General features: G+C 40.9%; 1 protein-coding gene across 1 annotated transcript; it reads right to left on the minus strand.

Annotated features, from left to right (window-relative positions):
* Positions 1 to 8,564: 8,564 nt before the first annotated feature.
* LOC311107297 (TSC22 domain family protein 3-like) lies at positions 8,565 to 12,157 on the minus strand. The gene is made up of 3 exons (XM_084149780.1): positions 11,816 to 12,157; positions 11,088 to 11,139; positions 8,565 to 10,304 (listed from the first exon to the last, which is right to left on the minus strand). The coding sequence occupies exons 1-3, from the start codon at positions 11,908 to 11,910 to the stop codon at positions 9,975 to 9,977; spliced, it is 477 nt and encodes a 158-aa protein (XP_084005906.1). The 5' UTR covers positions 11,911 to 12,157; the 3' UTR covers positions 8,565 to 9,974.
* Positions 12,158 to 12,749: the final 592 nt, after the last annotated feature.

Below are 12,749 nucleotides of genomic sequence, written 5' to 3' on the forward strand. Positions count from 1 at the left end.
CCTGCCCATCACTGGCAGCTAAAATCAAATCGAATGCTGTGTGTCACTCTACACTCTCTTTCGTACTCCACTGACGATACATCAGGACACATCTGAGGGGGGGGGCATGTGCCCCTCTATGGGCCTCTGGCTGCATCTGAGGGTGGGGGGGGGGCTTGGGGGCATGTGCCCCTCTATGGGCCTCTGGCTGCATCTGAGGGTGGGGGGGGGGGGCATGTGCCCCTCTATGGGCCTCTGGCTGCATCTTGAGGATCTTAAGGCTACATCATAGGAGAGAGGCGTGGCTGTCGGGGAGATCAATGTAGAATAAGAGGGGCTTTGTAAGACATTGACCTCTGAGGAAAAAAGTCACCTTTCTGGCCTCTCTAAAGCGGATGACCTATGGGGTCTTCGGAGTTATTTATTTCCTGACGATTCTATTTGGGTACAAAAATTGTAGTTGAACATGACAGTGTACGTCACAGCCATATATTGGTCACTGCTAGGATGGATCCCCAATAGCTACCTACTCCCTATATATTTTATTCAACTGCGCGACCAAGACACTATCCCCTTTATAGTCCTTTTCGTGAGTACAGTTGACATTTTACATTTTAAGTCATTTAGCAGACGCTCTTATCCATAGCGACTTACAGTTAGTGAGTGCATACATTTTTCATACTGGCCTCCCCCCGTGGGAAACGAACCCACAACCCTGGCGTTGCAAGCGCCACGCTCTACCAACTGGAGCTACAGGGGCACATCATTTATACAGTATATCCTATTGTTTACATATTTGTTATATATTACTATACTTATTCTACTACTTGCTATTTTATTAGACTTTTGATTATATTGATATTGATATTTGTGGTGCACTGTTGAGGGAGATTTCAAGTCAGCAATTCACCGCACCTTTTCCACCTGCTATAAATGGTGTACGTGCCATTTGAGGCACAGACGGACTCTCTAAGTTACTTATCTAGGGCATAGCCTCTGAGCCAGACATGAAGGCTAGGCTGGCTCGTTCACCTACATATTTGGACTTTTGAAGACAGAAGAGATTGCAGTAGTCACCTTTACAACTCATTACTGATTTAATTAGGCCTTACGTGCCAATGTCAGAAGAATTCCTCTGTTAATAACAGACAGTCATAATGAGTCACGAAAAACATGTCCAAAACTTAACTCACACTTATGCAACTGCACTTTACGTGACCCCAATCAGTTAAAAAACAAATTATACATTTGGTTTGAAGGATCATTACAACTGGAATAATTATTGACTCTTTGTGAAATTCACATCAACGGGGTTTCACGCACAGCTGTGACTTTGTTTTTGTTATTTCTGAAGAAACAGTGGTAGTGTTAGCTGTGTTACTATGGCACCAACACACAGCGGTAGTGTTAGCTGTGTTACTATGGCACCAACTCACACAGTGGTAGTGTTAGCTGTGTTACTATGGCACCAACACACACAGTGGTAGTGTTAGCTGTGTTACTATGGCACCAACACACAGAGCAGTAGTGTTTATTTTTATTTTTATTTTTATTTTTTATTTTTTTTTTTTATTATTATTTTTTTTTTTCGGGGGGATGGATCAGCTTAATATTGCAGATAGATTGTATCTTCTATCAATGTAATTGTCTGCATCACTTCCAATCCCCCATGTTTATTTTTATTTTTTATATATATATTCCCCTTTATTACTTTTCAACCCCACCATCCTTTCCCTACTTGGAGTAAATTAGTGAACAACAACGCCCAGGCCTCTACTTCCGGTCTATACTTACTATCTACACCTTATGGACAGAGTTAACTTTACAATAACTCTATATATATATATATATATATATATATATATATATATATATATATATATATATATATATATATATATATATATATATATATATTTGTTTAAAAAAAAAAAAAACTCTCAACCTCTCCGATCATTTTCATGATATCCATCCGGTTTGCTTCTAAATGCCATATCTTTCTAACTGTGCTCTTTCCCAAAAGCTCCCAACATACAACCTATATACTTATTATGGACACAGTATGCTTACATTATTAGCTATCTTTGTTATTATTTGTTGTTATTTGTTATTAGTCCCATCCTTCAACTCTATTCAATACCTCCCATCTATCTCTTAACACCATCCATATAGGATTTCTATTTGCCATATATATTTCAACCGTACTGTGATGTTTTACAAAAGTTCTGAACCTTTCTATTCTCATTGCTTCTACAGATTGTGAATTAAAAATAAACATTTTTGCTAAAAGTATTATTATATTATTGATTGATTGACTATGACTTTTCAGATCACCCAGTAATGCTATCTGCAAGGTTAGTTCCAGGTAAATATTGCAATCCTTTAGCCATTCCTGGACCTGTGTCCAAAAACAAGCTACAAATGGACAGAACCAAAACAAATGATCTAATGATTCTATCTCTTCACAGCAAAATCTGCAGAGCTGGGAAGATTGTATCCCCCATATAAATAACATTCTATTGGTAGCAAGAATTTTATATAATAATTTAAATTGAAAGATTCTAATTTTTGAATCCGGTGTCGTTTTGCGTGTCAGTTCATAAACACTATGACATGGAATTGGTACGTCAAAGATCTCTTCCCAACTATTTTGCAATCTATATGGGACGGCTGTCAATCCTTTGGTCCTTAAGTGAAACTGATATACTTTTTTATTTATCACAGTTTTCCTTAACCAATTATGTTCTTTAATGCAAGGCCGACAGACAAGTTCCTTACTTTCTCCCCCTTCAACTTTCCTCTTCCACTTTTGCGGTAAGGCTGCAATTATTTGGTTGTAATTTTGGATAGAGCAGACATTTCCATATGTTTTTGTTAGCTGCATGTGCGACATAACTCCACCAGTCCTACCGATGATATCATTTACGAAGATTATACCTTTTTTAAACATTCTATCAGAAAATAAAGGTTTTTTGTCAATTAGTATATTTGAATTTAACCACAATATTTGTTGCATTATTTGTTCTGTCGTTTCTGGAGGATTAAATTGAAATTGCAACCAACTTTCTATGGCTTGTTTTAGAAATAGTGACATTTGGGAGATTATTTCCTTTTCAAATAACTGAAAGTGAGATGTTGTAATCTGAATAAAGGGAAAAAGGCCTTTCTTGAACAGTGGGTGAGACAATCTTACTAATTTGCTTGAGAACCAGTTCGGATTTAAGTATAACTTTTGGATGACTGAAGATTTTAGTGATAGGTCTAATGCTTTAATATTTAATAATTTCTGTCCTCCGAATTCATATTCATTATATAAATATGCTCTTTTAATTTTGTCTGGCTTGCCGTTCCAAATAAAATTGAATATTTTTTTCTCATATAATTTAAAAAACTGTTTGCTAGGCGTAGGCAAGACCATAAGCAAATAGGTAAACTGGGATAATACTAAAGAGTTAATCAGGGTGATTTTTCCACAAATTGACAGGTATTTTCCTTTCCATGGTAGTAAGATCTTATCTATTTTTGCTAACTTTCTATTAAAATTTATTGAAGTGAGATCATTTATTTCCTTTGGGATATGTATTCCGAGTATATCCACATCACCATCAGACCATTTTATTGGTAAACTACATGGTAATGTAAAAATTGTATTTTTTAGTGATCCAATACGTAATATAGTACATTTGTCATTATTTGGTTTTAATCCAGAGAGGTTAGAAAATGTATCTAGATCCTCTATGAGGCTGTGGAGGGACAGAGCAGTAGTGTTAGCTGTGTTACTATGGCACCAACACAGTGGTAGTTTTAGCTGTGTTACCATGGCACCAACACACACAGCGGTAGTGTTAGCTGTGTTACTATGGCACCAACACACACAGCGGTAGTGTTAGCTGTGTTACTATGGCACCAACACACACAGCGGTAGTGTTAGCTGTGTTACTGTGGCACCAACACACAGAGCAGTAGTGTTAGCTGTGTTACTATGGCACCAACACACACAGTGGTAGTGTTAGCTGTGTTACTATGGCACCAACACACAGCGGTAGTGTTAGCTGTGTTACTATGGCACCAACTCACACAGCGGTAGTGTTAGCTGTGTTACTATGGCACCAACACACACAGTGGTAGTGTTAGCTGTGTTACTATGGCACCAACACACAGAGCAGTAGTGTTAGCTGTGTTACTATGGCACCAACACAGTGGTAGTGTTAGCTGTGTTACCATGGCACCAACACACACAGCGGTAGTGTTAGCTGTGTTACTATGGCACCAACACACACAGCGGTAGTGTTAGCTGTGTTACTATGGCACCAACACACAGCGGTAGTGTTAGCTGTGTTACTATGGCACCAACACACACAGCGGTAGTGTTAGCTGTGTTACTGTGGCACCAACACACAGAGCAATAGTGTTAGCTGTGTTACTATGGCACCAACTCACACAGTGGTAGTGTTAGCTGTGTTACCATGGCACCAACACTACCGCTGTGTTACTATGGCACCAACACACACAGCGGTAGTGTTAGCTGTGTTACTATGGCACCAACACACACAGAGCAGTAGTGTTAGCTGTGTTACTATGGCACCAACACACAGCGGTAGTGTTAGCTGTGTTACTATGGCACCAACACACACAGCGGTAGTGTTAGCTGTGTTACCATGGCACCAACACACACAGCGGTAGTGTTAGCTGTGTTACCATGGCACCAACACACACAGCGGTAGTGTTAGCTGTGTTACTATGTCACCAACACACAGCGGTAGTGTTAGCTGTGTTACCATGGCACCAACACACAGCGGTAGTGTTAGCTGTGTTACTATGGCACCAACACACACAGTGGTAGTGTTAGCTGTGTTACTATGGCATAAAATTGGAGGGCAGTAAATATTGATTAACTTGACAGATTGTGACCAGTCTGAGCATGGTTCCATGCATTGTTCTGTGTTTCGTCCCCTTTCTTGTCAGGGTCCCAAATGGCCCCCTATTCCCTATATAGTAGGGTCCTGGTCAAAAGTAGTGCACTATCTAGAGAATAGGGTGTTATTTGGGATATACCCTTCAGTGACTTTAGGATTTGCACTCAGTTTTAGACCTCACCATAAAGTTCTGTGTCAAGATCAATCAAGTCCATGTGAACGAAGGTGTTAATAAAGGTGTTAATAAAGGTGTTAATAATGGTGTTAATAAAGGTGTTAATAAAGGTGTTAATACAGGTGTTAATAAAGGTGTTAATACAGGTGTTAATAAAGGTGTTAATAAAGGTGTATCGTGTAATACCTTGTCTTTGTCTTAACTGAATCTGTACTGACGAATACAACTATTTCTAGTGGGAGATAAAATGTCATATAATTTTCATATTTTCAAATGGAGATTCCGTCAACAAAACAGGATAGGCCATGGAAAGAAATGATTCTGAAGGCACATTGGGTTCCCGTAATAGCCAACTTCAATCAGTATTCTGTCATAACACCCTGGTAGACCAGGCAGAGGGTTGACATTAAGAATACACAGCTATCAGAGAGGGACAAACATGTTGTATACGTCTACAGAGAGCCAAGGCATGCGAACGATGGCAAATGATCTCTTTGCATGCAAACCGCTAACCACATTTAGGCTGGGCCCGGCTCACGCTCCACACATAACCACCATATTTCCAAATGAAACAGATGTGTTCTCGTTGCATAACCCCAGAACTCAGGCAGCTGCCTGCTGCCTTTCCTGGCAACCAATCACAGGCTACCATGCAGGCAGGAAATCATCCTGAAGCTCCATTCATTAAAGTAACATTCCGTCCCATAGGCCATTCCCTGGTCAGTAATATTGAATAGTATTGGTGGAAAATACATTAATTGTTAGTGAGTGGACTTGTTCCACATGGTGTTATGTTTAGACTGGAGTGTCCGGGGAAACTCGGCTGTGATGAGTGTCTGTACTCATTAACATAGCAGACTCCCTCTTGAACATATTCCCTGTCAAACGTTTCTTTGCTGTCATAAGAAGTGTATTTCATGAGATCAATAACACCAAATGTATATATATATATATATATATATATATATATATATATATATATATATATATATATATATATATATATATATTGGGGGGGGGGGTTCTGCATTGTTGGGAAGGGTCCATAAGTAAACATTTCAATGTTAATATACACCTGTTGTTTACAAAGCATGTGACAATAAATTTTTGATTTGAAATATTTGCCAAACAGTATGAACTGTCATTCAGATCCTGAAGCATTCCAGGCCTTATCCACACTGTATCTAAGGCCTATATGTGAGCTATGGGAAACTAAACCTGGACCATAACCATTCATACTTGACCTGATGGTCAGTCAAGGACAGGACACAAGTACCAGCTTGTGAAATTGAGGATGAACTCAGTTGGAATTGCAACTCTATAAAAACAAGCAAGCGCCCCAACATCATGTAAAGGTGGTCTCGTAAACCCTGACACAGGCTTGTCAGTTATTGTGACACTTTCTGCGTTTCAGTCGCCCAGACTAGGCCCAATAAATTCCCTTTGGAGAACATCCTCAGATTCTCGAAAAACTGGACATTGATTGACGTCAGTAGTTCCGCTTAGTGTTCCTCAATGAAGGACTCAATGACAGGTTAACACTCACCAGGTTTGTGTGCCAACAAATGGTCACTGGGACAATTTAATTGGTTGAACCAGTCTAGACCAGTTTTATCACAAAAAGATCTGGAGAAGACATAGTCTATCATTATCTTCATGCTGCCTGTGTCACTAGCCTGAGTACCATTCTGTTTGTGCTATCATGCTAACGGCTTGTCATGCCAAACAACCAGTATGCTACGCTAATTGTATTACTTTACTGTAGACCACAGCTCTAGTAAAAAAAAGAAAACAACCATCCTTGCACACAGTCCTTGTGCAAGCATTGTAACCAACCATGATAAATATCCCCAAAATAGAATGAGAGAACTGGTACCATAATGTGATATAGGCCTATATAGACAAGCTTCATCACAATGGCCGACCAATAGTGACAGAACAACGTACAGGTACTGTAATAGCAACAATAATACATGACAGCGATGCGTTAGTCTTACTGTGAGACTAGGGACCTTATGTAACCTCAGCCTCAACGTAAGACTAGGGACCTTATGTAACCTCCACCAAAATAAGATGACTAATTTCATGTGTTCAGTCATACGGAAAAACAGGGCTGGGACCTGTTTGTTTATCCATGTTACTAGATACTGTTTGCTGGACCGAGACCTGTTGGTTTACCCATCATGCTACTAGATACTGTTTGCTGGACCGAGACCTGTTGGTTTACCCATCATGCTACTAGATACTGTTTGCTGGACTGAGACCTGTTGGTTTACCCATCATGCTACTAGATACTGTTTGCTGGACTGAGACCTGTTGGTTTACCCATCATGCTACTAGATACTGTTTGCTGGACTGAGACCTGTTGGTTTACCCATCATGCTACTAGATACTGTTTGCTGGACTGAGACCTGTTGGTTTACCCATCATGCTACTAGATACTGTTTGCTGGACTGAGACCTGTTGGTTTACCCATCATGCTACTAGATACTGTTTGCTGGACTGAGACCTGTTGGTTTACCCATCATGCTACTAGATACTGTTTGCTGGACTGAGACCTGTTGGTTTACCCATCATGCTACTAGATACTGTTTGCTGGACTGAGACCTGTTGGTTTACCCATCATGCTACTAGATACTGTTTGCTGGACTGAGACCTGTTGGTTTACCCATCATGCTACTAGATACTGTTTGCTGGACTGAGACCTGTTGGTTTACCCATCATGCTACTAGATACTGTTTGCTGGACTGAGACCTGTTGGTTTACCCATCATGCTACTAGATACTGTTTGCTGGACTGAGACCTGTCGGTTTGTCCATGCTACCAGATATGTACTGTTTGCTGGACCGAGACCTGTTGGTTTACCCATCATGCTATCATTGCTGGGTATGCTGTCCTAGGGTGAACTAGCCTGCTATACTCACTCATGTTCTCATGGCATGTGTGTAGCCCTCAGCTCACAGACCGGGACAGCACAGTAGAGAACCCACAAACCCACACTCCAGTTACACACTAGCTGCCAATATGGCTGAAGGATTTGTTATTTGGAACAAAGTAGTTTTCTCTTCTTCCGGGCGCGCTGCCCCTTGGACAACCATTATTACATATTTAGTTGTTTGAAAAGTTTGGACGTGCTACTTTGGACAAAGATTTAAGAAAATGTGGTGGATTTTCATTTGACTTACACACGTAGTAAGCTACATTTAGTTTATCTGTAAAATGATCATGAATTAGACATCAAAATGTTTTCTTGCAAAGAATCATTAAGCTTTAACATGTCGGCCTACATATAAATTATTCACTTTTGCATAATTACTCTTAAGATAACTTCAACCAAATAGCAGTGGGTCTTGAAGCTCTTAATCCCATGGCTAACATGGGTTGTTGTTGTGAGTGGTCAATGTACGCTAACTAGTTAATTATATACTCATGTTACTCTCCATTTAGATTCCAATACCCTTGAATAAGAAACACTGAAAGGGAAACAACATAGCTTTAGTGTAAACTGAAAGTTTATTGCAAATGTGCATTTTTCTCCATTACATCATAAAAAAAAATACCTGTTTCATGGACACAATACAGCAACAATACCCAACGTTTATCAAAAAAAACATTACTGCTAACAAGAGTTCTCCCTGTGAACGATGTACACATGGTCCGGGTTGTTTGGTTTAGTTGGAAGTAGTAATGAGACAAAGTCTTTGGTAGTTAGAAAACACAAAGTCCATTTGTGGAAATATGGTATTCCTTTCCTGGAGATAGGCGCTACAGTCATGCCATTGATTCAAGTTGAGGTTGGCATCTGAACATGCGGAACAGAACACGTCTGCCAGGTCAGGATTGCATTCGCAGCCTTTAGAACATCAAGCTTGTCAAATTCATCTCCAGCCCACTACTCTGAACACGTTAGTGAAATGGACAGAGCTAGGCAAAATGGGTAACAGATACTTCCATCCCCATAATAAATCATTTAACTGAACAGTTACAATGCTCCTATTAACACGTATTCCACTTTGCTCAGAATCACAAAACAAATGTAAAATACCAGGATTTTCCCCCATAAGCAGCACACCCCAAACTGCAAAGAACACAAGCAATGATGTTCTGAATCATGATTACGGTAATCAGTTATCACCAGTGAGGTTGAGATAGAGAAGCAACAGGCCTCTCTCTCTCTCCCAGCACCAGCAACAGTCCAGCATCTCATAGATCCTCTTTCCCTTCTACTCTTTCTGCTGGAGCTCAGGTTTGGTTTCCTTTTGACATGTTGCTTCTTAAAGGAATATTGACAGAGAATATCAGTAGTGATAGGTGGGAACAGTCATAAGATGGTTGAGATATTCTCTGACTAACTACTCAGAGCTTGTACTATCAGAAGTTAGAAGAAGAAATCCACATGGGGGGGGGGGGTCTAGTGGAGACTGGAGGGCCGTCTCTCTGTCTGTCTGTCTTGGAGAAGATTTCCTTTTTCCTTGGCTGGACCAGGAGAGGTAAAATGGAGGACGGGCCACTCTGGCATGGAGAGGCATCCACAGGATCAGGTCCCCGGGCCAGCCCTGTCGCTTAGCCCTCTCCCCCCTCTGTAGCAGGGGTGGTAGAGAATGGCTGAAGGGTTGTGCCCTCCTGGCCCCAGAAGGCCGGAGCCTCCCCTCTGTCCCAATGCGAGCGCTCTCCGGCTGGCTACATGAGCCCTCTCGTTTAGGGCTTCTGTCTAAAGAGAAATAGTCTAGATGTCGTAGGACGGACGGGCTTATCATAGCTTACAGCCTCAGCCTACAGCCGCTAGTTAGAGCGTCTTTTCATGTGCTTCGTTCGTCAATTGTGTTTCATCATCTGTTACAGACAGCTTCACTGAAGTTGGCAGCGACGATTAGTTTACAACTGGAGTTCCAAGGCATTGCCAGCTATACAGCAGAGCCAGCGCTGATGGGGCAGGACTGGTCAGGGTTATGGAGTCCCATCTGGGCTTGTTGCTGCTGGTACTGCTGGGTCTGCTGCTGGTACTGCTGGAGTTGGTACTGGTTGTCCAGCTGCAGGGGGACCAGAGCGCCTGGCTCGGACTCGGATGGAACCCGTTCCCGGAAGCTCTCCATCTGTTCTGGACTGGCCAGGTTCTTCAGAAGGTTGTTCTCACGTTCTAGCTGATTGTTCTTCTCAGCCAGCTCTCTGATCTGCTCCTTGAGGATCTCTACCTCCTCCCTGACCGCGTACATCAGGTGGTTCTTCACCAGATCCTAAGATAGGAGAGAAGGAATGAGATCTACTGTTAGAGAAGTCTGTTTAAGAGAGAGAGAGAGAGAGAGAGAGAGAGAGAGAGAGAGAGAGAGAGAGAGAGAGAGAGAGAGAGAGAGAGAGAGAGAGAGAGAGAGAGTTCTGTGCAACTCATACAAACCGACCACAAATCTATCCATGCAGGGTGATTTATAGCATAAGCTTAACATACTGTGCCTTACAAAACACTTGTAGTAACATGTAGTAACAGGCCATGTGGTTACAGAGAGACGTGTACCCATATGGTCTGTATTAAGGTCTAAAGTGTATCAGTAAACTAAATATTGAATAGTCTGACTGCTGTCGTGCACTCTATAGCTTCCTGCCTGCCTCCCTATCCGACAGAAAGAACACAAGTCACATGACACATCAAATAAAATCCAATTGTATTGGCCACATGCGCGGAATACAACAGGTGTACACCTTACAGTGAAATGCTGACTGACAAGCCCTTAACCAACAATGGAGTTTTATTAAGAAAAGATAGAAAAACCAAAAAAAAAAGTGTTAAGTAAAAAATAGATAAGTACAAAAATAATAATAATCACGTGCATTAAGCGTGCTTCTACATTACTACACGAGTACTTGACTGATGCCTAGTCTACTACGATTACCGACATACAGAATATGACGACTATGGGCAAAGTGCATGAATGTGGTGGGATATGGAATAGCCCAGAGTTACTGGGTTACTATGAATGATGATATGAACTGTAAAAGTGTATCATGTTGCTGCTGATACATACCATTGCCTGTTCTATCTTGTTGTCAATGGCAACAACGCTAGCACCCGAGGCACTGTGGAGAAGAGAAGAAGAGAAGCCATAAGTCAACATATCAAATCAGAGCATTGGATCACAACAAACAAACTGGTGACCTAGTAAGTACTGGTAGGTTATGATGCTCTCATACAGATTCTGACACCAGACTGCCTCTATGGCACCAGGTCCAGCACCAAGATAACTTCTTTTGAGTCTTTTGAGATGCAATTGCCATGTAATGCCATCATCACAAATGTTTATTTAATTTGTGTTTAGGCTATTTGTGTCCATGAATGAACCTTGCTACAAGTCTCAACCTATTCCAGATTGGGCATGTGTATGAAAAACCAGCCAGCCTGCAACCTAGCTAGATACATTGTTGCGCGCTGCAAAATATGACATAATATTTGTATCGAGAGATTGTTTCAAGATACTCCACTTTTAAGTGTTTGAAAATGCACCAGGAGGAGACGCGGCGGCTGGTGTCAAATTGCATCACTCATAGTCTGCACAGCATTACAGATTTATAATACGGTATTTCCAGTTATATCATAACGAATACCAGCATAACCTGACTTTGCTTAGTCTATTTGTAAAGAAATACATTTGACTATCTTGAATTACAACAATTTAGATGAAATATTTGAATGAAATCTATTACGTACAAATTACGCATCAATAACACACAAAATCCAGTGCGGATATCTATTTACCTGTTGTCGAGTTTTACAGACACCACATCTCCTCCTAATAACGAGGAGAAGAAGGAGATGCTGAAGTTATGCAACTGATAGACAGCAACCTCCATTGGCGTTTTGAAGATCTCCGCACTCAAATTCAGCACCAGACCCGTTTGGAAAATGCTTGTCGCCACGTTTGCGATTGGTTGAGTAGATAAATCTACCTATCTAGATACAATTCCAGGGTTAATGTGTTCAGCTTAATCACTCGACTGACTGCACGACTCGATTCGGTTACTTCTGTTGTGAGTTGAGTAGAGTGTAGTGCGGTAGGTTGATGTCGGGTGATGTGAGCCACGTTCGGTTTCAGCGAGTGATTCTATTTCTGCCACCGGCGGCGCTTATAGCGCAACTGTCTCCTGACGTCATCTGACGCGAGAATACTTTATGCAAATGAGCCCTTCTGGCATGATTTCCGCTCCACCCCCTTTCTGAACTCCTACAAACACAATAAGCACTGAGTTGACCCGGAGACCGAATTCATTTACACCCTGAAACAAATAGGCAAAATAAATGCACAAATAAAGTGTGTGCTTATGTTTTTTGTTTTTTTTCCCGCGCATTTTTGGAGTAAAGGGTTTTGGTTGCGTAACATGTCATATGTTGTTTTGCATCAGCTGATAATACTTTTAAGGGAACGCTTCAACGGAATTAAGTATAATTATTATTATCCCCATTATACCTATTTATTGGTATTTTTAATTCAATCGTTAATTTGTCAGGGACATGTGCAACAGTATGTCGAGATTATGAAACGGCTAGCCTATAGAGGCAAACTAGAATCCGGATATATTGAATGCACTAATAACGCATGCATTATTGGTTTATAACAGGATGTCTACATACATGTTTGTTGTTTTGAGTCGGTGTTATCTGCAGGTGCGATAGTAGAAGAAATTACAGCATG

Source organism: Coregonus lavaretus (assembly GCF_964263955.1).
Source record: "Coregonus lavaretus genome assembly, chromosome: 32".
Lineage (NCBI taxonomy): Eukaryota > Metazoa > Chordata > Actinopteri > Salmoniformes > Salmonidae > Coregonus > Coregonus lavaretus.

Coding starts and splice junctions, on each gene's coding strand:
- LOC311107297 (XM_084149780.1), bottom strand. CDS start 11,910: ATGGAGGTTGCTGTCTATCAGTTGCATAACTTCAGCATCTCCTTCTTC. Junction 11,140..11,815: donor TCTGTAAAACTCGACAACAG/GTAAATAGATAT, acceptor TCTTCTCCACAG/TGCCTCGGGTGCTAGCGTTG. Junction 10,305..11,087: donor ACAAGATAGAACAGGCAATG/GTATGTATCAGC, acceptor CTCCTATCTTAG/GATCTGGTGAAGAACCACCT.